The sequence below is a fragment of the Brassica napus genome, chromosome C4 (genome assembly GCF_020379485.1).
Source record: "Brassica napus cultivar Da-Ae chromosome C4, Da-Ae, whole genome shotgun sequence".
NCBI lineage: Eukaryota > Viridiplantae > Streptophyta > Magnoliopsida > Brassicales > Brassicaceae > Brassica > Brassica napus.
Genome location: NC_063447.1, coordinates 33,498,662 through 33,526,382, shown reverse-complemented (window position 1 = coordinate 33,526,382; position 27,721 = coordinate 33,498,662). Strand labels below are relative to the sequence as shown.

Below are 27,721 nucleotides of genomic sequence, written 5' to 3'. Positions count from 1 at the left end.
GTTGCCACTTACCATTGCGAAGATATACAAAAAAAGAACTTGCTACAAAATAAATTTAGGACGTATCTGGCTACAAGTTGTCCCAGCTAACCATTTATCATATCACCATAGACAAATAGATGTGATTGATCCTTCAACGTCTAGGCATTATCAAATGAAAACCAAAGCAGTGACTAAAACAGACCTAGTTTATAAGATAGCCCTCGAGATGTTGAGCAACTTAACCACACACTCTCTCTGTCCCTGACACGGTTTCTCTACGTTCTACTTGCTGACCTCAGGCTTCTCCTGAGTTTGCTCGATGTCTCTGTACGGTTTCCTCTCTTGACGTTACTGCTCTCGGATTCGCTTTCTTCCCCTGAAAACCAAAGAACTTTACTCAACTGTTTCTTAAAGGGATTCATGTAACTTAAGTTGTGGGAGATAGTTTAAGATATATATGAAAGTTTTTGCATACCGCCACTGGTATTTTGGTTTAAGGAATGAGGACTTGTGGTACCGCTTTGCTCAGAATCTGGTTCTTCTTCCTCGGAGTCAGATGGTTCTTCCTCGGAGTCGGATGCTTTCAAACTATCTCCTGCTTCTTCCATTGCTGGCTCTTCCTCAGAGTCGGATGCTTTCAAACTATCTCCTGCTTCTTCCATTGCCGGATCCACAATTTCACTGTCTGAAGCACCTGGGAAAACACAAAAGTGTGCCTTAGAAAGAAAGATAGAGATAGAGATAGAGAGAGAGTATCCGTCTGGTACATTGAACTTTGCTTTAGCCAATAGTCCAAAGTCACTAACCTTCACCTTCATCATATTCTTCTACAGGTTCTTCTTTCACTTTGCTGGGGACAACAAGAGATTCCATGTTCTTGGTTTTCTCTACATGAACCTGAGCGTTTCTTGCGGTTTCTTCTTGTTCTTTCTTTTCCAAATGGAACTTGTTGAGCTTCTCCTCAAACTCTTCAATGCACGCTTTAAGTTCTGGTTTTGCAAACTTTTTCCCCTGTTCAGATTCACAACCAGATCCCAAACTCACATATAGCACGAGAATAATGAAGATGATGACATGGGTGAAGAAAACCAGAGAAACGTTACCTTGTTGATTATGCTTCTAAAATTTTCTGTCACTAGATCCTCTGCTAAAGCGTGCTCGTAGGACTTGAATGACTCGATAAGCTTTTTGATTCCCTTCTCAGTGAATGTCAGCAACGAAAGAGAATACGAAATGTATTCCCACTGTTTTGTTTCTGCAAGTGTAGGTGTAGATTTGTGAGGGATGTACTTTTCTATCAAACCACAACAGGTGTAAGAATATATCATCAATACATGCATACCTGTGACTCCGCTAAACCTATTGCAAAGCTTCTCAACCAGAGCCTCCATCTGTTTGTCCTGGAGATTGTTGAGGATACAGATGTGTGATTAGATAGTCATTCTGACTTCAATATCCAAAAGCTATATACCTTTTTGATGGAGCCAATCAAGAATTGCATGACATTACAGAATGACTCCCTCTTCAAATTCCGGTTGGATAACTGCCCAAGTATATCAGGGAGTAGATTGTATATAGGATTGGATCCTGGATTTGGTTAGCAGAAAAGAGGTCAAGTATTAAATTTGATTCAAAAGTTGAACTGGTTATGTCATGTAAAGTAGATATTGCACGCCTGACCTTTCTTAGACAGTTCATGGAAAAACAATTTTGCGAGACTAGAGATCCTCTCCACATCATCTTCGATACAAATAGCCATTTCATTAATATGCCCTTTCACCTGAAAATCAGGATTCAAAAAATGAAACCTCAAACTGTTATTACAGATGCTTTAAGGGAGGATGTAGAGTGGTAATGAGCCATACCTTCATCATATCGTTCAATATAAGATGTGAAAGGACCAGGACAGCATTTTTCCTGACCGAAACTGAAGTATCCCGTAACCTGGCATACATGTTTTCTGTCCAAGGCTCCAAAAGATTTGGAAAACGAACTGCCAAGTCTCCAAGGGAAAGGGTGCAGTTTGACCGGACAACTTCAGAAGGTGCGTTTTCAACAACTGTGAAGAGAAGCTGGAGATTTGATTCGCTGGCATACAGTGAGGTTTAGACATTAATTTAACTATAAGTTCAGTTTTTGTAAAGGATAAAGAGAAAACGAAATAAAGATTTGAACTTACCAGAAACTTGCATCAATTATCATACATCTGCATAATGCAAGCATTGCGGAAGCTTGTAGTTCTGGATGCTGTGAGAATGGAAATTCAAATATATAAGAAAATAAATGTGGAGCGAAAGAATAGGGATCTAAAACACAAGCTTACAGCTTCATCAGAAACAACGAAACAAGAAAAAGAACTTAAAAACTAACTACCTTTTGCAGCACAGAAAAATTTCTGCAAAGCTTTGAGAGAAAAGTTGCACAATCCCCAATCAGATTCTTCTCGCCAGAACCACCAGAAACAATTTCTCTCTCTGCTCTTTCAGCGAGTGTGTCAAGCAGTGCGTCATCAGAGGCAGCCAGTCCTAGCTCAGCATTTATGCTATTGTTCTGTAAAACAAAGAAAACATCGCATGAGATAGCACTAGTACGTAAAAGTAACCCAGTAGGGTTTCAACATTTGTACCACCAGCTGCACTTCACGGAATCTGTCCGTACCTCTTGCGTGGCCCCAAGGTTTTCTTCTGTATTCTGACTTTCAGCAGCCGCTTTATCCGTTTTAGTCTTCTGTCTCCGGATCTTCTGGGTGCAGGATTCTATGTACACCAACTGGTTCATGGCAATATGACTGACAACGAACAAGAATCTACTGAGTTTTGCTACTTGAACTGTGGTCAGAAAATCGACAATACTGTCGTCAGTATCATCCTGTGGTTGATCTTGTCCAACTACGTCAAACACAGTGCTCAGAGACTTTTTAATAATAGTAGCAGCTAAGGTTTCCGGAGTAGGGTGGATCATGTATATGGCACTTATGGCTTTATCAGCTGTAGTGTAATATATGTTTTCTGGAAGCCAGTTCCCAGTGATCAAACTCTCAAGAATACCAAACAATCGGCTGCCACTGCTGAGCAATAACTTCTTCCTATCTTCCTCGGAAAGCCTCTGAATAGCAGTGCATGCAGTTCTGGCAAGTAGAGGTTCCACTTTTGCCCAGCGGCCAAACCCAATATCAATAATATCCTGTATGTGTGATCCAAGAATCCTAGATGACGACTTTGCAGCCATGCAAAGGATAGATAGAGCCCCACGACTTTGCTCGGCAGTTGTCCCGTTGATGTTAAAGCAAAAGAAGTCCCACAGAGCCGAAGTCTACAAAAACAGAAACGATAGAAGCAATAATTAGCCTCTTGACCACATGTATTGATTGAGTATAATTTCAAAGATATACATCGCTAGAGTCAAAGAAGGAACTTACCGTGCTGCTAGAAATTTCACCTTTGGACACTAAAGCATTAACAATAAACTCTAGTGCTGCTTGATCTCCTATATTCGAATCTATGGCAAGATTCAACAGCTGTCTCGCCGTTTCAACTGGATTTTTCTTTATGTAGATTGAAACGAAGGCATTCTCCACTGCCTCATAGATGGACTTATCCTGAGAAAAGGCCTGCAGAGACAACATAAAACAAGGTATTCTAGGACCATTTACGAAGGGGATGTTCTTAACTCATAAAATGTCAGAAGAATGGATCTTTTTGTAAGTTACAATATATGAAAAGAGACCATACCAGAGGAAGAATTTTACGGAGACAAGCTTCGGCACCATCAATTTGGAACTGCTTACACCTCATCAACAATAGAATAGCATTCTCAACATCACTGGCAGAAGATGAAGCCATCAACTGAACAAAGATCGGCATACTAGCTGACATGCACTTGGAGAAACTCAGTCCAGCCTCAAGGGAAGCAATCAAGGCCTTGGTCTGCTCGATGTTACCAATATCTGGAACAGAAACATCCTTCTCAGTGATCTCTTCCCCATTCTTTGGCTGACAGCTATCAGGTAGACTATCTTGATGCGTATTATTTGCAACTTCAGGTTGCAAGTCATCGATTTCACCATCTCCAATACAGGAGTCACCATCTGAAGTTGGCTCTTTCGATGAGTCCTCAGTAGGCCGGTTTGGTTCAAGTTCGTTCAGTTTTTTTTTATACTGCTCCAGGGTTGCTTCAAATGACGCTATACGAAGCTGTGGACCAAAAGGGTTATGTTGCAACATCGTGATCAGTAAATTCAATGCGGACTTTCTAACAATTGCACTCTTATCTTCCAATCTTCCAGCAGATATTGATGCAACCTCGTTCCATAGGCCAATCGAAACAGAGTGCTCTTCACACAGTTCAGCCCAAACCTGAAGAACTCTGCTCCTTGTATAGGCAGAGACATCTCTACACCGTTCCAGCAAAATTTCCAACATTGCTTGCTTAGTTCGCAGACGAAGGGACTTGGAACTCACATCTCCCTCGGCATCATTAAAAGCTTTAGCAACCAGCTTTCCAAGAACACCGACTAGCGCGTTCCTTATCTTGTATGATTCCCCACCAAAATGAGGGACCAAGACTCCAACATTTGTCGACATTACTTTTGGCAAACGATCAGCAAGCTCGACCAAGAAACGTCCCACATTATCAGCCCCAACTGTATCTTTAACGTATGCTTTTGGGTCAGTCCTCCCAATATCTCTAATGATTGTCACGGCCAAGGTACCGTCTGAGTACTTACTTTCAGCTCTAGCAACTGCATCAGCAACGTGCACAACAGCAAAATCATATTTGTGTATCAAATGCATGACCGAGGCACATGACTGCACAATGTAACGGTACTTTGTAGCAGATGCCCCTATGATGCGGCACAGTGCATCTTTTGCTTCAGGATCTTTCAAGATTGCAGCATTCTCAAAAAGAGAGAACGAGTTTCTACAAGGAAATAAAATGAAAAAAAAAAAAGTTAAAAGACTATGCCTTTAACATGGAGAACTCAAGATAAACAAGATTCATCAGTTCACAGAAGATTACTTGACAATGAAAGACAGGTAGTTTTCGTCTAGCTCTGATGATCCAAAGAGCAAGGACAAGTTGATCTCAAGAGAGTTTGCAATCAAATTAAGCATCCTACCCCTCTGAGGCTCCCAGTTCCATGACTGAACAACCTGCTTCTTCCTCCCTCGTGCCGCAACCTGTTCATCCACAACATCACTATACCAAAATGCAACGTAAAAGAGATGGATTCTCCTATGTAATCTTTTGAAAAAAGGAACTCACCTTTGTGCTCTCTACTGAGCTAACATGTGCCTCTTCAGTCATAATGATAGTGATGAGAAAGAAAGTGTATATCTTCAAGGCATTGCGATGAGATGTGATCCTGTCAATGATTGGAACTTCATCCTCCTGGTCTTGTACAGACCGTGAGATGGAATCGACATTGGGAAGAAGGACACTTAGATTGGAGCGGAGGCTTTCCACAAGGTTACACTTGCAAGATGGAGGAAGGGTATAGAAGTCCCTGACTAGAGAGTAGACACGGTCGAAAACGTCTTGGTCTTCGATACAGAAGAGTTCTCTATCAGATAGGTCGAATGATACACCTGAGTTCCACAACAAAAAAGGCTCACATATCAATGTTTAATATCAATGTTTAAGAAATCGCTAAGCTACAGTTTAGACGAAGATTATCGATCTAAAAATCGTTTCGTTTAGGTCCGATTTGCTGACTAGGCGATTTTTTTTTTAAATCACGGGTTAATATAATATATATAGAGTATTCTGTTCCCAAATTGGTTAAGAAACATATATGTATTAATAAGCATATAACCTTAGCTCCGTAAATCTCAGAATCAATGCAACGCAAATGAAGCCTAAACCATCTCGGAGTGAACCTATTACTGTAGTTCAACGGCTTCATCTAATAGAGTGAAGAGTGTTACCTTTGACGAATTCTTCGAGATCCGAAGGGCGAAGGGAGGTGACGTCGACGGGATTCTGAGCGAACAAGCGGTGATTGTCTTCCGGATCTTCTTCTAGGGCTCGTAGAATTTGGGGAAAGACGAAGGGAGGAGCCATTTTCTTAGAGAGAGGGAGAAACTGAGAGACGTTGTTCGGAGGAGAGAGAGAGAGAGAGCTTTTGGCGAGATGCAATTTCAAAATCAAATTGAAAATGGCGACGGAGCGGGAAGACTTGAACCAACAGTATCGGGTCGGGTTCGGGATGAGAATCCGGGTCGGAGCGTATGAGTTTCCGTGATTATTTTTTTTTATTAATAACGTGTCGAAATTAAATTACCAAGCATTGATGACGATGCGTATCTCAATTATTTTAAAGGAGAACTAGATTTGGATCCGCGCTTTAAAAACGCGGGATTTTAAATTGTAAATAATTTTTATATGAATTAGTATTTTAGAATTGTTTTCCATTATTATGTTACAAATTCGTATTATATAGAAGAAGATCATTTTTTAAAAAAAATATATAATTTATCAATTAGTTTATTTGGGTTTTGTATGTACATTATTACGTAATTCTCTCTTAAATCTAGGCATTTTATCCGAAACCAACTCGAAATCAGGTTTGGTTTGGGTCTGGGTCAAGGAAAAAGTATCTATAGTGTATTTCTTTGGACCCGTGGGGCTTTATTCGAGTACGGGTCCTATCCAAGACTTTATTGGGTAACCAAAGTACCCAAAATATTTTGTTATTAGGTATTTTTGGATATTATGAATATGTTTTTGGTATAACGGATATTTTTAAGTTACGGGTTCAGATTTTCGGTTTTGAGTTCTGAATAAAATTTCAAAATTTTAAAAAATATATTTTGGGTATGTGGATAAAGTTTTAAGTATTTTTGGTTTTTCTGGTCATGTTAAATTTTTGGATTTTTTGGATATTTGAATATTTTAAGGTAGTTTTGAGTTTTTGAGTATTTTTCGTGTTTCTGGGATTTTTCTGGTACTTCGAGTTTTTTCGGGTCTTCAATACCTGAACGAATAACGATCCGTTATTTACCTAAAAATTACAGGTATATGAATTATAGACCCGGACCCATCCAGATCTGAAATAAACGAACCTACCTGAATCCAAACCAAAAATTATTAGATACATAGTTAGGGCCACATGTATGGACTCGTAAAATACGGACCGGAAAAGAATGATCTGTACTTGATCCAAAAACGCGAATGCCCAAGCCTACTCTCTTACAGTATATTGTGTGTGCGTTTTATAAGAGTTACGTTTGTTGAATTGGTGAAATTTAAGATATGTTTAACAGATTTTTGGATAATTTAATAATATAAAGTTATATGATTTATAATATTCTTAAACTTATATTAAATAATAAAATTTAAGTTAATATAATATATATAATTTTTGTAACATATAGTTTTCTAAAGTATTTTTATCAATTTTGATTTTGTAAATATTTGATGTGTCTGAATATTGTAGGTCTATTAGTGAGTTTTTTTTTTAAAATAGTTTTCATTATGAGCATATGATTCGTAAAAGCGTTCTGATTTCTGTAAGATTTCACATTAAATCAAAGGTTTTGTAAGGTTAAGCTGAAAAATTGAAACAAATGTTTTTGGAAAGATCTTTGATTAAAGATTTAATATCTCTCAATTTTTGAGTCAAATGATATATCATACTTTTGTTTAACAAATTAGCGACATGGAATACATGTAGTTGAAATATTTAACTGAATAAAAAAGTTTTATATGATTGCAGCTGATGTTATTGATTTAAGGTATTCTGTAGTGTAGTTATGTGTGGATTTAAGTGAAAGATTTGATCAAAAGTGTTTCATTTTATATGTTTAATATTTTTTAGTAAAATTATCATTTTATAATTATTATATTTGTGAATAAATACGCTGAAGAATAAATTGATAATTCCATAGAGATAGCTATTTGTTAAGTTTCTAGATTATATTGTAATCTCAAATCTAAAATTTCCTTAAATTTCGAAATTAAATTTTTTTGAAAGATTCATTAATAGCCGGTGAGGATTTTCTTCTGATTTTCCTTTTCTGTTTCTCTTTTTTTGTCTTCCTCGGCTCCATTGCATATAACCCGTTTTCAATTGGACTGATAATAATTGTTTTTGAAACAGACTGACTCGTGACCCGACGACTCATTACCAATAAGACATGATTGCCATGTTCTACCACATGGCACTTGTTATGTGTTGTAGTAACATGAAGCGGAAACTGCAAGATGATGACGACTAACATAGTGTTGCAAATATAATCTCCAAAACTCACATAAACATTCGACCAAAAAAAAAATTCACAGAAGCATGAATACATCTTCCATGGTGGTTCATCGAAACATTAAAAATATATACCCTACTCACGTTTAAGACTTTAGTGTATGTTATTAGAGGAATATCTTACTTAGGTAATGTAGAAAATAATAATCATAACACATCACGTATTTTTAGATGGGTATGTTGACCAATTCTAATCGAGCATAGATTTTGGTTAATATAATAGGATTAAATTATTAACATTTGGTTGTATATAATAGGTTGGACCAAAATGAATGGGTCCAAACAACTTTTTAAGTACATTTTTTTAGAATGTTTCTCTTTTAATAGTATAGATTTGTGAAATAGCAAAAAAAAAAAAAAAAAAACTAAAATCCCGTACGAAGTGATTTTGCCACATGTCCTATCTACAATCATTTTTACAAAAAAATGATGACATGGCTAACAAGATTATTGACATAGCTTATAATTAATATGACATGGACAATCATATTTATTACTGACGTACATTTTTGGTACACTTTATAAAATATGGCAATAACTAATACATTACATTTAATGTTGATTTATATTTTTGTTAAACTTCTTAAAATATTGTAAAAATTCATAAATCATCACTAAAATAAATATATTGAAATATGTATTATAAATTTCGAAATACATTATTTAACTGTATTTTTATAATTATACAATTTTTATTACTAATATTTTCAGAATTTTCTACATCTTTTTTAAAAAATTAATAAATTGTTAATCGTAATTTCATTAGTTTCCTAATTAGATTTATAGAGTGAGAGTAGAAAGAAATAGGAAGAGGATGAAAGAGAGATAAGAGGATTTTGGTTAGTTAGCTAATTTGGGATTTTTGAGTAGTTACAGGGTGCAATTTCCCTTATTTTAAACCGTTATATTTTTCCAACACGGTTTTAGCTTGAGTCACACTGGACGACATATTATTAATCATAATGTTACATGTAAGTATGTTACAGCAAAGCATTTGACCCTAAAAAGAACAGCAAAGCACCATATAACTCTCTCGTGGGGGATTTGAATCTACAGATAAATAAGTCATTTAATTGTACCAGGCGGCATAACAACACCATGTCAATAAACTAAAAAGTTATGTGCACATAAAAAAATGACAAAATTAATCAAGCAAAATTAAGAAATTAAGCAACATATCCACAGCAGGTCTGATACATAAACTTTCCCCTAAAGTCATTGATTAAATTATTCACATTAATACTCTGTCCAAGTGGTATCTCGAATTTTATTATTTGAATCACTAATTTTATATAGTTACTATATTTAAAAAACAAATCCCGTATAGAGAGGTATTCAATCATACTTTATCAAAGAAAAGGTTTTAAATACATTTTCTATGATTTAATATGAGGGAAAGTATTGAAATGCAAAAATAAAAGCTAAACTTAATTAAAATGTAATATTATATATATTTTGAACAAAAGTTATATATTGTTAAATCTTTTGAAAATGACATGTCAATATTTTATTTGACTAATTTTTCTTTTTTTTCCTTCTTTCCTATGGTTTAGTACTATCCTGTATCCCCTAGACTATATTTGCGAAGTGATTTTGCCACATGTCATTTCTACAATCAATTTCACAAAACAAATATGACATGTCTACTGAAATTGATGACATGGCTTCTGAAAAAATATGACATGGATAATTTCATTTAATATCGATTTATATTTTTGGCAAACTTATTAGAATATGGTAAGAATTCATATATTACATTTAATATTGATATTTTTTTATGGTAAACTTTTTTTAAAATATGGTAATAGCTCATACATTATTTATAAAATAAATATATTCATATTTGAAATTTGAAATTTCGAAATATTATTATTTTCATACTTATACAGTTTGTATTACTAAAACTTTCAAAAATTTCTACAATTTTAAAAAAATTTAAATATCTAATCGTAAGATCATTAGTCTTATATATCTACAAATTTTATAAATATTGTTTAGGTTAAATATTTGATAATTATACAATTTTATATTATTTTTATTAATTTTATACAAATTGATTTAATATATATCAAATCTATATTAAATATTAGTAAGAAAATAGTAAAATCTATAATATTTAATAAAATTTATTTAATTTTAAATTACGCACCTAGTTAAAATGATAAAGATTGTGGTTACATAGATAATGACATTTTAATTTAATTTTTCATTTCTGTTCTCGCCTCTAATCTTAAATAATTAGATTATAAATATTGCCCAACTTATAGACAACTTCTTCTTACAAAATCAAAATCAAAATCAAATCGAGAATTGGTTGTAGGAAAATCAACACCACCATATCGTTCTTCCGCCATTAAATAACCTCACCATCTCCAACTGCCATAGACAGCTATTCTCCACCTCTCTCTCTCTCTACCTTTCTTCTTCTCTTCTCCATCAATCAAGAACCCAGAAACTAACTTTCAAACCTCATCAGTGGCTCAAATGGGTTCTTCTGCTTCCAAAACCGCTTCTTCTACGACGATGAGTTCACCTTCTCCGGCGATCCACAGAGCTTTCTCTTTCCCAACGCCGTTGGTTCACCACCCCCCGGCAAGAAAAGGCGACACTCACCACCTCGTCTCCCTCACCTCCACCTCGTACGGTTCTCTCCTCCTCATCGACCTCGAAGGATCCAAAACCGCCTCCGATCGTATCTCAATCTCCGGTCCAGACCCGGTCTCACTCGACTCGTTCTCTCCTGACTCAGTCATCAACACGTGGGAGCTTATGGACGGCTTAGACGACGATGAATTCGAATTCGAATGCCCTAAACTCGGTAAGCCTATCTCCAGTCTAGATTCGGATCTTTGCCCTATACCCGACCCGGATCGGATTGTGTCTGCGTTGAAACTTGACGAATCTTACGAGTTCGAATTCGAAAGCCCTAAACTTGGTAAGCCTATCTCCAATCTAGATTCGGATCTTTGCCCTAAACCCGACCCGGATCCGAATGTGTCGGCTTTGAAACTAGACGAGTCTTACGAAGTCGTGAGAGTCGAACAAGAAGTAGAAGAAGGTTGGGTCCCGTTGTCTTATAAACCAAAGCAACCTCTTTGGAAGCATTTGTCTGAAGAATCTTTCTTGTCTGGTTTAGATCCTAGCATTGTCTCTTCTTACAAGAAACCTCTGTCTTCTAAGCAATTAAGCAATGATAGTATCAATGTCGAGGTTATAAGCCCACCCTCTAGTGCACTGAGTACTACACAGGCCAAAGCAGAAGACAAGATTGTACTCTACTTCACAACACTCAGAGGGATTCGAAAGACGTACGAGAACTGCTGTTGCGTTAGAACGATATTAAGAGGGTTTCAAGTGACTGTAGACGAGCGTGACATCTCCATGGATTCTAAATACAGGAAAGAGCTTCAAAGCATGGTCGGAGATGCGGAGAAACCGGTTTGTTTGCCTCAGGTGTTTATTGGGGATACCCACATTGGTGGGGTAGAGGAGATTATGAAGCTAAACGATAGTGGTGAGTTAGTTGAGATGTTGAAAGGTTTCCCTGCTTGTGAATGCTTGGGGACATGCAAGAGCTGTGGTGATGCAAGGTTTGTGCCGTGTAGTAACTGTGATGGTAGCACTAAAGTGTTTGAGGAGGAAGACGAAATGTTCAAGCGGTGTTCGAAGTGTAATGAGAATGGATTGGTGCGTTGCCTTGAGTGTTGTCTCTAAAGTAAAACCTGATGGATCAGGAGCTGTGTGGGTGAAAAGGGCTTAGAGTGATTGTATTAATTGTGAGAGGTGAACAAGTCTTACTGGTATTGGCTTAGTATTTGTATATTACAATAAGAAATGGCTCAAAGCAAGCTAATTATTACTAAGACGGTATTGGTTTCTCAATTCGTCTAGCTCTTATTCAGGACAAACCCACTAATCGGTCGTGTTATAACGTATCGAATTTGAATGGAAGTAATATTATCTTTGTACATATGAATTTGCTCTTTCATGTCTTAGTGGGTGTTGTTACTCTCTGAACAATGTATAGAATATAATTGTCTGCTTTCTTGCTTGATTGCTGTAAAAATATTGGTCTTATCATGACATGATGAACACAACTGTTGTTATTCAATGAGTTATGTAAGTTTTCACCCTTTCCTCCGTTTTCTTCGCCTAACACATGACGAGAAATGAGTGTTCGAATGCCACCCACAAACCGTTGATGATCTTACATATGTGGAAGACTCCATTACTTTGGAAGACTCAAACCTAGGTCTACGGAGACGCTTCTACTGGAAAAACGAGTGTTGTTTTCTGATTTGAAACCCTCGTGTCTTATTCGAGTCGGTTCTGAATCAGTTGATGCTGCATAGCAAGTGTTCTTCTAGTGGGTCTTCTAGCGCAAAACGATGTAACACCTTGTCAACTTACTTCGACAAGCCCTTGGTGATGTGATGGAAACTCTTTGACTCTCCTTCCGGAAGGAAACCCCTGAGGAAGATGGTATACCTGATAGTTGATCATGTGGATCTGCATTTCTTGAGTAAGGCTATATTATATAACCTCCTTATGCAGTTTCTGTGTGTGCGTCAAACAGTGTTGCAGACTCTAACATCCTTGCCTCCCTTCTCGCTTGCTCTTTTATCCTTTTTTATTGGGCTACCAGGAGAGCTGAAGAACTATCCACTAAATTATCATCTTTGTTAAGAAAGTATTGGTGAACCGCTTGATGGTTTAGCTATTTCACCCAACGAAGGGCTGAAGAGAAGACTGTATTGTATAGCCATCTCAAACCGCATTTTGGTTCCTGTTTAAATGAAAGAGATATTCAGGGTCTCAGGTCTCGCTAATGATGGTAACACCAGAGGCTAGAGAAGGCAGAAAGCCAGCTACTGTTCTGAAAACGGTGAAGAGATTAAAATGTTGGACTTCCATATGTCTACTTCAGCAACGCTAGATGTAAGTAAGTTATAGAAAACAGTTCCATTGTTTGTTTATCTTTTGGAATATATTGCTTAATTGATAATGATTTAACTAGTGAGTTGGATAACAAGTGTACGTAATGGTAATGGTGGTGTGTTCTTCTCATGGTGCATTTGAATAGAATCTGATTTTTTTTTCTTGATGATGTTTCCTTCTCAGGGCCTCTTAAAATTCAATGGAAAAGAAGGAAAAGGGCCTTGAAGCTTTCCACTGGAGAGACTATTGGCGATATTCCAGTGCATTGTCTCTATAACAACACGATGTCTGATATTCTGCTTCAAGAGACGAGAGTCTTTATGATGCAAACTTGATAATTAAAAGTGGAAGCTGCCTATTACAAGGTTCTATTTGATACCGTTCCATGGTGTCTGAAGATGCGACTCTGAAAGGCGTAACACACTTTGTTTTCAACTATTTGACTCAAATAGAATTTAGTGATGCAAAGATAACACTGATACACTGTATGTGTTTCTTTTTGTCCTTTGATTTGGTGTATAGGTTGCCAGAAGCCTCAGCTTTCCATTTTCTAAGTACTTGTACAGAAAATAATATGTGAAATCCAAAATGTTTTTAGAGGAAGAAACTAAAACTATGAAGTTTTTTTGGATAGAGAAGTATAATCATAAGGGATTTTTAGAATAGTGGTCAGATAGTATATAGCAATTAAGCAGATTCTAAATAAACGTATTGGATATGTAGAAAAATGATTGACTATAAAATGAGGAGAGAATGAGGGGTCAAGTCAACATAAGTCCACATCACATATCACTTCACACACGCAAAATCATACCAATGTCTTGTCTTGTCAAATCAATTTGTATCTTGACAAAATCTTATTCCAATACATACACTGAGAAACAAACATATATATGCACATAGTGATCCTTTACCACACGTATATGCAACTAAAATTATACTATGAAATTAACATATCTAACTTGTGTCTTTGAGAAAGTTTCAGAGAGAGAAAGTAGATCTACCTTTGGATTCGGCGTATGGTCGGCGCGTGAGCGAGCGTTCCGTCGCCGGAGCCCTCTGTTCTTCTGTTAAGATGCACTTCCACTGTTTCTCCTTCGCCTCCTCTCTCTGACCGCTTTGTCTAAGCTCTGGTCCAGTTCCCAACCGTCGTCGTCAACTCGGGGAGTGAACCAACATCAATGGTGGCTATGCGGCTGGAGTAACGACGCGGTCGTGTGGAGGGTTTTGGCGTGGTGAAGTCGGCTTGTCAGATTAAGTTTCGATTCCGGGTGATGGAGGCTTATACAGCTCCGTCGCCGCCGGCCCTTGTCTTCGGGAGGTGGGAGCTTCTTCAGCTCCGCCGTCGCCGGATTTTGACTCCGGGGGTGAAGGCTTTCATAGTCTTGCGTCGCCGGCTTTAGGTGTTTCAATCTTTTCGTGGGTTAGGGTTTGTTCCCGATTCTGGATCGGGTGTGGTTCTTGGTTCATGGTTCCTGTGGTTCGCGGCTTTGATCTGTTGGAGGAGATTTTGAATTGATTGATGAAGCTCTCCGAAATGAAGACAAAGCGTGAATGAAGAGAGATGGTTTGTGGGTTTCAACTCTATGGGGAGGATGTTTGGGAGGCTCGGGATGAGATCTCGAAGATGATTCGATGGAGGCTCTCCAGTAATACGATCTCCGATGAAACGAGGGTTTCAGTGGTGCTGCTCTAGAAGCGGTGACGGTCAGGTCGAGACGGGAGGGACGAGATGGTGGAGATCTGAACACGTGTCCGGCCTCCTTGACGCGCGGGCCTGCAAGCAGTTGTTCGGTTTCTATCGGTTTGGGCCTCAGGCCCTTTTAGTTTATTATGTTGCCCTTCGGTTTTTGGGCTTTATGCTTAGTAGGGTTGGGCTTCGGCTTTGTAACTTTCGGGCTCCGACCTGTTTAAATAAAATCTTGACGGAAAAAAAAAACTTGTGTCTTTACACATACCCGTTTGATCTGAAGAAATGACAACGTTTTGTGGGTTTGGGGGGAAATGTGTGTTTAAGTTGATGGGTAACCAGTGGAGAGGAAGTGGAAAGGAAACTAACTTTATCTGATGTGAAGAGGAAGATGGTAAAGGAACGATGAAGTTGTACACATAAATCACCACCGAATTAAGAAGGATCACGGAGACCTTGCAAGACGCATTTAAAGAAGGAAGTGATATATTCAGATCAAAATATATTCAGCAAAAATGTGTTCTAGCATTATTCTAAGGTATTTTTTTATAATGAACTAAAAACAAATTTTTGGGTATTCATCTAAAATATACAAGGTTGATCGGTAGTCTTACTCATGCAATGAAAAATCAATCGTTTTACTGTTTTAGATATAAACCACGTCTAACCACAAAAGTCGAATCAGTATTTTTTGCTGAAGTAGTTTCTTTTAAATAATTAAACCATTTGAATAACAGTTGGATGGTGTTGCAATTCTATGGACATTGGACAAACTAAGCTTTGCTCGGCCAATACGGCTATAGGTACGTTATTAATGTCTTTTTTTTTGAACACACACACACACACAGTACGTTGTTAATGTCTAAAATAACCGTTTTATGAGTTATCTTCTCTTCATAAATGATGTAAGACTTTGAACAGCGATCCATGGAAATTTTAAAAATCAACTATATATAGAGAATAGACTAGACTATTATATTCGTGACAAAAAAAAAAGACTAGACTATCATATACTATAGATATATAGTATATTAAAAATGCATGCTCACATTTTGTTTTTGCATGCAATTGATTAGGTGCCTTGCGTTGCAAACAGGGTAATAACTGGAAACAAGATCATTATTATATCACTACAACAAAGAGAGCTTTATACCGACGCTGGAATTTGTCGGAAGGTCGTCCGAAGACCTAGTCTCCGAGATTTTTCCGAGAAATGTCAATACGTCGGAGTTTGGGTCTCGGAAATAACAGGTCGTCGACACCTTGACGGAAATTACCGAGAAAACGCGTTCTCGGAAAATTCATCGGTATCAATTGTCGGTAGTTACCAATGTCGTTCCGACAATTTGTAAAAATTTAATTAAAAAAAAAATAAATGCAAAAATAATGAAATAGTATAAATTTTTGGCAAAAAATTAAATAGTATAAATAAATTAGAATAATATAACATTATTACATAAAAATTTGTAAATAAAAATATGGGCTTTTTGCAGAATTGACCTATAACTTAAAGTCAAACACAAAACTAACCTCCTTTTTTTTTGAAAATTGGTTTTGCCCTATTCACCCCACAAGTTCATATAATTTACGAAAATGCCATCAATTTTTTTTTTCTTTTTTTTTTCGAAAACGACATTTTTACTCTCTCACCCTCATCATCTTCAAGTAATTACAAGATTGCCGTTGTCATCAATACCACAACCACCATGAACAACCAATTTGAAGCTCTTAATGCTCCCAAAATCGATTTACCCTTCTTTTTTTTTCATTCTTGTGAACTAAACACAACATATCTCTCACTTTCTCTCCACAATGAGCTAAAAAAACCCAAGATTTTGATTCTAATTTTTTTATGGTTCATAGAGTCATAGAAGCTAACGATTCTGGGTGGGTTACTTTCGTTTGTGATTCTGTGTGCTTGGAGAAGCCTTATGTATGCTAAGAAACTTATCTCACCAATTTAAGGTATGACATCGAGTTTTTTTCCAGATCTGTTCGTCAGACGACTTACTTGGGAAGTCGTCTGGCTGTAGACAACTTACCTGGAAGTCGTCTGGTCAACGCAGAGGTTATTTTTGCAATTGAATTTGATATTTGTAACCTGAGACGACTGAAAGTTAAGTCGTCTGTTTTTGTTTGGTTTCAAAAAAAAATTCAAAGAACCTAGACGACTTACATTTCAGTCGTCATAGGTTAGTTTTGCATTGACTGGATAATTTCAGAAGTTTGACTTCCCCAGACGACTTACATTTCAGTCGTCTGGCAAAAATTAAAATAATAATATTTTTTTAAAAGTAGACGACTTACAGTTAAGTCGTCATAGGTTAGTTTTGCAATTGAAAAAAAAACTTCAAAATTTAATTATACACAGACGACTTATAATTCAGTCGTCCACGAGACGACTTACTTGTAAGTCGTCCAGGATTTTTTTCCGAGATTCTGGTCAAACCTCGTAAATCCTGGACGACTTACATTTCAGTCGTCTCATGGACGACTTACATTTCAGTCGTCTCATGGACGGCTGAATTATAAGTCATCTGTATATAATTAAATCTTGAAGTTTTTTTTTTCAATTGCAAAACTAACCTATGACGACTTAACTGTAAGTTGTCTACTTTTAAAAAAATATTATTATTTTAATTTTCACTAGACGACTGAAATGTAAGTCGTCCAGAAAAGTCAAACTTCTGAAATAATCTAGTCAAATGCAAAACTAACCTATGACGACTGAAATGTAAGTCGTCTAGCTTTTTTGGAGTTTTTTTTTAGCCAAACAATAGTAGACGACTTATTTTTCAGTCGTCCGAAATAACAGATTTCAAAGTCAATTGCAAAAATGACCTGTGCGTTGACCAGACGACGTATAGTTTAGTCGTCTGGACAACTTAGATTGAAGTCGTCCGCGTCTTCTCCGCTAGTTTTTAAGTCTTCTACGTTAGTTTTTGAATAACTTGTATTTTTAAGAGTGATAAGTAACTTCAAGATATGTAAAACTCATATTTACAAAATATGTTCTCTCCCTTAGTTTTACTAAATTTGACTAAGTTTTTCAACGCAAACTTATAATAAAATATGATATGCTTTGACTAGTTACTATTGTTTGTTTCCATCTCTTAAGTATTATTGTTATAGACAATAATGATGACTATTGTTATGAGTTGGAAGAAGGGTTAAAATGCTTCTTAAAATGTTGTATCAATATAAAGCTACCAACATTCTTGTTTATTAAGATGAGAAAAAGGCCATTGGAGTTTATTATTGCATATGAGAGATCCAAAGATAAGAAAAAGGCTACTGAAGTCTATTATTTCATTGATTTGTAAATGTGTAAACACATTGTTAGCACATTTAATACATCTTGGAAAACATTATTACTGATTTTACAAAAATTCACAACTAAAAGAGTAGACATGCAATTCACAAAACAGACCACAAACAAAACTATTATAGATCATTCCTCTAGAAAGACAAGCTTGGATTCCACTTGAGTAGACAAGACCACACGACTTTTAAGAAGTCCAGACGACTTCTAAGAAGTCCAGACGACTTCCAGGAAGTTCAGACGACTTTGTCAGAAGACTTTTAGGAAGTTCAGACGACTTCCAGACGACTTTACAGGAAGTCCAGACGACTTTACAGGAAGTCCAGACGACTTTGTCAGAAGACTTCCAAGAAGTCCAGACGACTTCCAGACGACTAACAGGTAAGTCGTCCCAGAAGTCTTCCAAATCTGAAAAACCTGCATATTAAATCCAGATCTGAAAAACCTTCATATCCAAAAATGTTCAAATGGCTTAAAATAGAAAAAAATGAGTGAAAGATTAGATAAATCTACCTTTACAGAACACACAAAAATACATATCTAAAAATAATAGATCTACCTTTAAATTAGTGGAAGATGAGTACCATCTAATTAAAAACCTGCAAAAAAGATAGATTAGTAAGAAAGACATGAGACAAAACTGGAAAATTCATATAAAGTTTGGTGTTTTCAAGTCAAAGAGATTAGAGTGGGTTTGGAGAGTTTTAGTTTGGGAAAAAAGTAAGAACTTTATACAACAAGAAGTTACCAAATGAAGAAAAATCAGACATAAGAACTTACCAAAACGCTCAGATCTATTATGAAAGGGAGACTTCGTCAGAAGACTTCCATGAAGTCCAGACGACTTCCTGGAAGTCCAGACGACTTCCTGGAAGTCCAGACGACTTCCTGGAAGTCCAGACGACTTTGTCAGAAGACTTCCAAGAAGTCCAGACGACTTCCAGACGACTAACAGGTAAGTCGTCCAAGAAGTCTTCCAGATCTAAAAAACCTGCATATCAAATCCAGATCTGAAAAACCTTCATATCCAAAAACGTTCAAATGACTTAAAAATAGAGAAAATGAGTGGAAGATTAGATAAATCTACATTTATAGAACACACAAAAATACATATCTAAAATTAATAGATTTACCTTTAAATTAGTGGAAGATGAGTACCATTTGATTAAAAACCTGCAAAAGAGATAGATTAATAAGAAATACATGAGACAAAACTGAAAAATTCATGTAAAGTTTGGTGTTTTCAAGTCAAAGAGATTAGAGAGAGGTTGGATAGTTTTAGAATGATGAACATTACATTTTTGTTGCAGTCATTTGAGAGGAGGAGAGAGAACGTGTAAATTTTTCTTTATATAGGTAGACAAAAAATCCAATTAGGTTAAATATTTTTGACTCAGACGACTTCCTGGACGACTTACATTTCAGTCGTCTGGTGAAGAAATTAAAACAGACGACTTACATGTAAGTCGTCCAGAAGAGTTTAATATTTTTAGCGAGAAATTAAATATTTTTAGCGGGAAACTAAAATAGAAGACTTTCCAGACGACTTACAAGTAAGTCGTCTGGTTTAAATTATTTAAGCGGAAAAATAATTTTTTTAAAAAATTTTAGGCGGGAATATTTGGACGACTTACATGTAAGTCGTCTGTTTTAATTTCTTCACTAGACGACTGAAATGTAAGTCGTCCGAGTAAAATGATCCGGTTAGGTTAAAACGTACATTGGTAAAATTAAAGGTTCGGTACGATGTGGATGACTGAAATATACGTCGTCTGAGTAAATTATTCAACAGAAGACTGAAATATATGTCGTCCACACCCTAAACATAACCCCTAAACTTAATTATCTAATTAAAGACTTCATAAAATCAAATCAAACTTGAAAAGTGTTTACTATACACATAAATAAACACATATAGGTGAAAACTAATTTTTGAAAAAAACATTTCAGTTTTCCAAAATCTAACCCTAACAATACATACAATACTACAACATATGTTTGACAAACTCCTAAACCAAAGAATTTCATGATTCACTACTTCCACTCATCTATCTTCAAAACAAATCAATTTTATCATATCTTAATTTATATCACTTAAAACTGTTTATAATTACTTGATTTTTATTTTTCACGCATCAAAATATTTTTTTACAAGATTTATAAATTATTTTTAAAATAAACCGGTACCAGACGACTTACACTTCAGTCGTCCAGACGACTTCCAACATCTCAGACGACTCAGACGATTTACTAGGGGTATATTCGTAAAAATGGCTTCTGTTTTTTTGTTTGGCACAAGGGGCTGAGCTGTAATTTCACTAGGCTTTTAGGTTAGTTTTGCATTTGATTCAAGTTTGGGTATAGGTTTGGGGTTAAAATCAAGTTGTGGGTTAGTTTTGGCAAAAACCCCTAAAAATATTTAGTAAACCTAAATTTACAATGGCTATGAAAGAATCTACTGTTTGGTGGCGGTGGTTGGTAAAATAACGACGGTGGTGGCCATCAAAGAATCGGCGACGTGGCATCCTAGAAGAAACGGCGACAGTGGTGGTCATAGAAGAAACAGCTACGGTGGCGGTCATAGAAGAAACGGCGACGGCAGCGGTGTTAGAAGAACCAGCGACGGCGGCGGTGATAGAAGAAATAGCGACGGCGGCGGTGTTAGAAGAAATGGTGACTGTAATGTCTGTGGGAGAAGCATTAACCGTGGTGGCTGTGGAAAAAAAGACATAGATAGTGAAGAAACGGCGGAAGTGGTGGCCGTGGAAGGAGTAGTATCAGGACCTGAGTAGTATTAGCGAAGGTGGAGGGTCAGCAACATCAGTTGTCTTTTACGGAAAGAAAAAAACAGATCTGAAAAATAAATTATGTAAATCTAAATAAAGATGCAGTAGGAACATAATGGAAGCAGAAGATGAGAAGAAAAATAACGAGAGAGAAGATCAGAGAAGTTAAGAAATAGATGATTGATCTTGAAAAGTTGATGAAAGAAGATTGCAGAAGAAGAGAAGAGAAGTAAAAGATAGATGAGAAGATAGGTAATAAGATAAAGAATGAAAATGATCCGTGAAAGAAAATGAATGGTTGTAAAAAAACCATAGTAACTAATTACTTTGGCAAAATTAATAAATAAATGATAAAAGAATAAATTTAAAAACAAATCAGTTGTTCCGATGAATTTATGTTTTACTTTATGACGTTTTACCGAGGAAATAATATTGTTGTCCGTACATATAATTTTATGAGAAACTACCGAGAACAACATTCCAATAAACTTCCGACAAAATCACTATATCAGATCTTACCGATCAGATACCGACAAAATTTCTTTATTCTCGGTAAATCGTCAGTATTGCGTTGCTGTTTTTCCGATAACAGATATTCTGGGAAAGTTTCGTCGGAGTACAGCTCTGTTTCTTGTAGTGTATGACCACACTATAAGATCTTGTGCTCCGTTTCTTGTAGTGTATGACCACACTATAAGATCTTGTTCCATGTTATAACTTACAACGGTTGAAGTAAAACTTCTTTCGCCAAATAAAGAGTAGCTGAGAATTACTGTTTCACCACCTGTTTTCTTGTTTTTATTCTTTATTTACCCATTTGCAAACCTTACCAAACACTTCTTCTGTCTTTGCCACAATACTTTTAGGAGTGTAAGTGGAAACTCCATCTTTTCTCGTCTCTTTCTTTTCACCTATATGTAAATATGAGTATGTAGTCTATTATGTGTATTGGATATAATTACTGATACTGTAAAAAAAATCCACATCCATGGGTCATGACTTAAAAACAGAACTTAAACGGTTGATAAAATTATCACAATATCGTTTTCATAAGAAAACATGAAAATTGTGTGTGAAGATTTCTGGAATCAACAAGTATTTTACCGATATTTTTAAATTGCAAAACTTAGTTTTCTATAAATAATTCTATTTTTTCTTACATCGTATTACATTGAGTTATAATATACTGAAGAAAATAAAAAAAATCTCAGACATGCTTTAAAATATATACACATTAGTTCATTAATCACTAGGGCCGCCCTGCCCTACGGGCGGGAAGTTATAATAAAAATGATTTTATAATAATTTATGAAGTAATTTAAAATTATGATATATTAAAAAATATTATAAACGAAAAAATAATGAAAGACTTATGAGATCATTATAATTATTTTTTTTGTTTTGAATTATAATGACAGTAAATTTCACTATTCTCTGATAAATAACATTATATTTATAATATTTATTTTAATTCAAATGTTTTGTTTTATAATATTCTTAATTAAACTAACTTATTTAAGGTTTTTTTTTTTGCGAATATGACTCAAAACTTGAAGTCATTCCTAAAGTAATTCATGCTTTTTTTTTTTTTGTGATGTAATTGTATATTCCGTTTGTATGTATGTTTTGTTTAAATTTTGTTAAGAGAAGTATATAATAATGTTTATGGTTTTGAGAATTTTAGGGTGTCGAAGGATTATTTATGTTAAGATTAGTTATATTTGAGTTAAAATGTTTTAATGAGGAGGTTCATTGAATGATTTAATGTGATAGTCAATGAGGATGCTTGAATCCAACCAACTTCCATAACGGTTCCAAAATTCAACCAAGGGTAGAAGAAGTGGAATCGAACAGCCAAATACGACGCCTTCCAACTGACCTTGATCGGAATTCAGCGTGGCCGGTGCAACAAATTTTCATTGGCCGTAGGTTTAAACCGGAGTTGTAAAACGCAGCAGATCTGTCTTTCGTTCGTCGACATTATTTTTGGAGAAGAAGCCGTCTCATGTGGGACCCCCTCATGTGTTACCCTAGAGCCCAGAATCCCAATTATGTTAAGTCCAAAACACTAATCTGAAATATTTATTAACAAAAAGAGAAAAGCTCATTAATAATTGTGATTAAGTGAAACGGTGAGTATCATCCAACCCGGACATGTGTCGGCCTGTCAGGAACCGACTTTATGACGTGGCGCAACAGGAGTGAGGCGAACATATTTTTATATATATATATTTCTTTCCTGTTGAAGATATATATTCATAGTAGGATCATACATTGTTAAACACATGTCTGTATCTAGGTGTATGCGAATAATGCATTTACACCAGGATTTTTTATAAACCAGCAAAAGATTAGTGTATGAATAATGCCTAAAATAAGCCATCTATCTCACCATGTAAGATTGAGAGGCTTTTGTTGCGTGCCCGTAATCCGAAAGATTCAGTACTATTTGATTCTTTAGACTCTATCCTAGGCTACTGACACTGCCATTATCGATTGATAAAATATTAATTTGACATGTAGGAATTCGAGATATCTAAAAGGGCACTGTCTCAACTTCTGTAACAGGAGAGTTCTCGTGATCCTTGTTTGTTTTTTTTGTTAGCCTTCCTCCAACATTATGCTTCAAGGGGCGTAAATTAGAGAATGTTAATCGGAGATAAGAGTTAACAATACATTCACGTTTTTCAAAAATAATTCATTAATTATTTTAAATAATATATAAGTAAATTTAAATATTTATTAGAAATAACGACGAATTTAATTAGAATTCAAATAATAGTTTAAATTTCCATACAAATTGATCTAAACTGAGAAAGGTAATCTAAAATTGACTGATTAAAAGGACGCCTCACTTATATAGTATCTGAAGATCATACAGCTATAAGCTATCTTCTTACGAGTGACAGTACACTTCGAGACGAAGTTGGATATAGGCACAAAATCCTCAAAGTAATGCATCAAAAAGCAGAATCCTAGGATATGATTAAGCGAGGACCTACTAAAAGAAAAATATTTATCATAAAAAAAATTAAACCATACTTTTTATGCAAGGACCTACTAATATATTTAAGTTAATTAAAAGCATCAAAAGCATGCATAATATATTTCTTTTGCCAGCACATGAAAAAATCATTTATAAGCCAACTGTTTGTCGAATTTCTTTTCTTGTGCAACCATTTCTCATGTTAAATTAAAGTGGATCACACCTTGCGGATCGAACGGATCTAGTGGAGCAAAAGTAGATCAAACGGATCGAACGGTCTAAAATATTTATGATTATTATATTCATTTAAAATAATATATTTCGAGTATATTTCATAATTCAACTTAAAATATTTATTTATAATTTATTATCATATAATATTATTAATATATTATGTCTTAAAAACAATATTAATTAAAAGTAAAACATCAATCATTATATACAAAAACAAAATTAAAACATTAATCTTTTATATACTAAGAGAGTTTTAACAAAATTTTATAAGCAAATATATGTTATATTACATGTATTCTATTTATATTATGCTTGAATATAAAAAGTATATTATTTTTTAGAGTTTTAAATTAGGTGATATTTTATTGTAAAAAAAAGTAGATGGTTTAAAATATTTTTTTTTCTTAAGAGACTAGTTTATTATGTTAAGCTTTAATTATAGTTACTAGAACTTGATCCGCGCACTCGCGCGGATATTTTTTTATTTTTATTTTTATTTTAAATTATCTTATATAAATGGTAATATATATTTATAAAATTTATATGTATTAAATAATTGTTTAATATATTTCTAAACCCATAAATTTTATAATTTATAGTGAATAATTTTATTTTATTTTTTGATCCGTCAATTATTACACTCATATTTTTAAAATATAACTCGTGTGTTGGTGTAAAAGTATTTTTTATGGATCAAAAATTTAGGTAAAATAAAAATGTTGTCTATGGTTATATTTGATTTATACGATCAAATAATCGAATATATATTATTTATAATTTTTTGTGCTTTATATTATATATTTTTATAACATTTTCTATGTTTTTTTATACATAGTTAATATACCAAAATAAAAAATAACCAGTCCGTATAATGAACATTTTGTTATATTTTTGGTATTGATTAAGTGTAATTTATTATTTAGCTTGATTATAGAAAGTATTCCTTAAATAAGTAGGACATAATTTGTTGTATTTCATTTTAGGAAAATTCATTCATTAAACTATAAAACACAAGAATACTAAAAAGTAGGTAAATTTATTATTTCAGTGGCATTGAGATATAAATAAATTAAAAACTAAGAATTAATTTATAAGTGTACTTCTATTTTAATAAGATAGATAGATGTAACCCTTGTGTTTTTACTGTCTAAAGTGGATCAAGAAAATTACTTTATAAAATTTGGATTGCTTGAACCATAACTACTGTTTTGATTACTTTATTAATTAAACTGAACCACTTATCAAAATCAAATAATTTGCATGAATGGCAATTGATGTGTGTGCGATACACTTGAATGGAAGAACCGCTATTTTCTCCACCTCCCGTTCATAACCTAAGAGTTACGTGGGTTTATACACTTACAATCGAAAGTGAGTTCAACGGTTAAGAAATTAACAAAAGACATCGAAACATAAATGCATTAAAGGGTGGAACAAACCGTAAAGATGCGATAATGATTTCAAGAAATCTTGCAATACTGAAAGGGGAATATGAAGTTCTCTGAGCTATCCCACGTCATTAAAAATAATCAACGAATACGAAAGCTTTTAGTGACCACGTCAGACTATTGTTTACTTGACACAAACTTTTCACGGATCAATTATGTGGGCTGATAATAATATTGAGAACTGACCCATTTTTAAAAGTAAAACCTATCTTCTCGCCGGTGACTTACTACCATCGTCTCATGGTCTGTCTCCAACTCCTGACAGTTAATATTGATTTTGATGCTCCTCAAAGAGCCATAAAGCTTATCACTTTACTGCAGAAATCCAATTGGCCTAAATTTATTTCAATTTCATCATCTCTCCCCATAAAATAAATTGATGAATGTGAACACAAAGGCCAAAATATTGGTGAATGTGAAAGTTTGATAAAGAAGATTAGTTAATTAGTTACATCGTATAGTTCTTGGCCTTCTTTTTTGATCTTCATTAGTTGGTGGAACTCTTTCGTGGAAGCTCTTATGGCTTTGGGGAAGATACTGGCATTGGTGGAGTCTTTCCCTGCACAACATGATTAGTGGATCCAAGAACAGCCGTGTCTTCAGCAATCTTTGTGAGCAATTATGTATTTTTGAATCCTTCACATATTTGACATGCTTGCAATCTTTGTGAGCAATTATGTATTTTTGAATCCTTCACATATTTGACATGCTTGTGTTTTGGTTTAGACTTATTGTTTTTCATGAGCCGTTCATATAAGCTTTTCACTGAGTTTGTATCTGATTGGATTCAGGCATTGTTGGGTTTGGTACTGGTCTAGCAGCGATGATGTGTTCTTGGCTATGTTATATTTTTCTTACTGTTGTAAATGGAATTTGACATCTATTGGTGTTTGATCTTGACGGGAAAATCAAGAAAATGTAGGAATTCAGTTTGCAAAGTACATATATCCTGCTTTTTGATCAGGTAAGTGTTCCAATTTTTTTTTTAAAAAAATATGATTCCAACAGTTGGGGTTTTTGATTGAGTTTGTGATTCATAGATTGCTAATGCAACAAAAGTGAGCGAGAAGTAAAAAAAGCAGGTAAAAGAACAGGGCCAATGAGAAAATGTGTCTTCATATCATCTCTCTTAGCATGTGCTTTTAGGACAATTCGTTCAACGATCTTGATCACTCTATTATCACTGAAGAAAGCTAAAGCGAGTGAAAAACTATGCATCTAAAGGTAAAATAAAATTACAGTTTTATATGTTTAATTATATCTATACATATGACAATAATCTGGATTGTAAAAATGATTTAGGGCTCAGTGTGTATTCAAATATATTTTCACTGATATTCCCTACTGCAGATGAAGATGTCATCCAATTTGGTACCTCCTGCAGTATATTTAAAAGAAATGACGGCAACTGAGGCTTCCCTCCCAAAACCTCAAACTTTGCTATTGTGGCAAGTTCCTCAACTATCATGACTAGCTTGGTATAACATTTGCACGTAAGCCGTTTATACAATAATGATAGTCATGGAACATCCTCACATGAACCCTTGACGGTTCGGTTTAGTAACGAGTTAAAAGACCAAATAATATATCAATCTCATGTGAATGACAATTCCTTTTCTCGAAAATTCACTTAAATATGTGAATGTGAATCTTAGTTGATGTCTCAGGCATATATAATCAAGCTGTCATTACCGTCAAAAATTATAGTCTATATCCTTATTAATACACATATATTTTGTCATCCATAAAGTCTGGGTGATGCGATCATGCAAATAGTCACAATTATCATATTTCAAAACCATGAAAGAAAAACACAATCTAAAAGAGAGAGCACACTAATACAGCTTGCATAATTGGAGAGGATGGATACTACAAGAATAAATGCAGATCCACTAAGAGACTACCATGTCTACTCTATTTTTTTTTCATGCAATTTTAATCAAGACCAGTTAAGATAAACATAGTTTTCAACTTGAAGAGTGGCAGAGAGGTTGAGACATAATTTTCATTACGAGAAGATGAAAGCATATACCGACCAAGCTATTCACACTAACAAGAGTTTGTTTTTAAGATTT

General features: G+C 34.9%; 2 protein-coding genes across 3 annotated transcripts; one reads left to right on the top strand and one right to left on the bottom strand.

Moving 5' to 3' along the window:
• Positions 1–25: 25 nt before the first annotated feature.
• On the bottom strand, positions 26–6,260 carry LOC106399291 (condensin-1 complex subunit CAP-D2). 2 transcript variants are annotated; one of them, XM_022712261.2, is made up of 16 exons: positions 5,910–6,260; positions 5,248–5,570; positions 5,002–5,162; positions 3,714–4,902; positions 3,401–3,592; positions 2,641–3,294; positions 2,356–2,532; positions 2,162–2,229; positions 1,848–2,070; positions 1,663–1,762; positions 1,454–1,569; positions 1,325–1,382; positions 1,086–1,237; positions 795–993; positions 458–676; positions 26–358 (listed from the first exon to the last, which is right to left on the bottom strand). In XM_022712261.2, the coding sequence occupies exons 1-16, from the start codon at positions 6,043–6,045 to the stop codon at positions 258–260; spliced, it is 4,068 nt and encodes a 1,355-aa protein (XP_022567982.1). In that variant the 5' UTR covers positions 6,046–6,260; the 3' UTR covers positions 26–257. The 2 variants fall into 2 exon arrangements, with proteins under 2 accessions (XP_022567982.1, XP_013695219.1); XM_013839765.3 differs by having other exon boundaries at positions 789–993; positions 5,910–6,252.
• Positions 6,261–10,513: 4,253 nt separating this feature from the next.
• LOC106436043 (uncharacterized protein At5g39865-like) lies at positions 10,514–12,212 on the top strand. Its single transcript, XM_013877003.3, has one exon. The coding sequence runs from the start codon at positions 10,727–10,729 to the stop codon at positions 11,954–11,956; it is 1,230 nt and encodes a 409-aa protein (XP_013732457.2). The 5' UTR covers positions 10,514–10,726; the 3' UTR covers positions 11,957–12,212.
• The last annotated feature ends 15,509 nt before the right edge of the window (positions 12,213–27,721 follow it).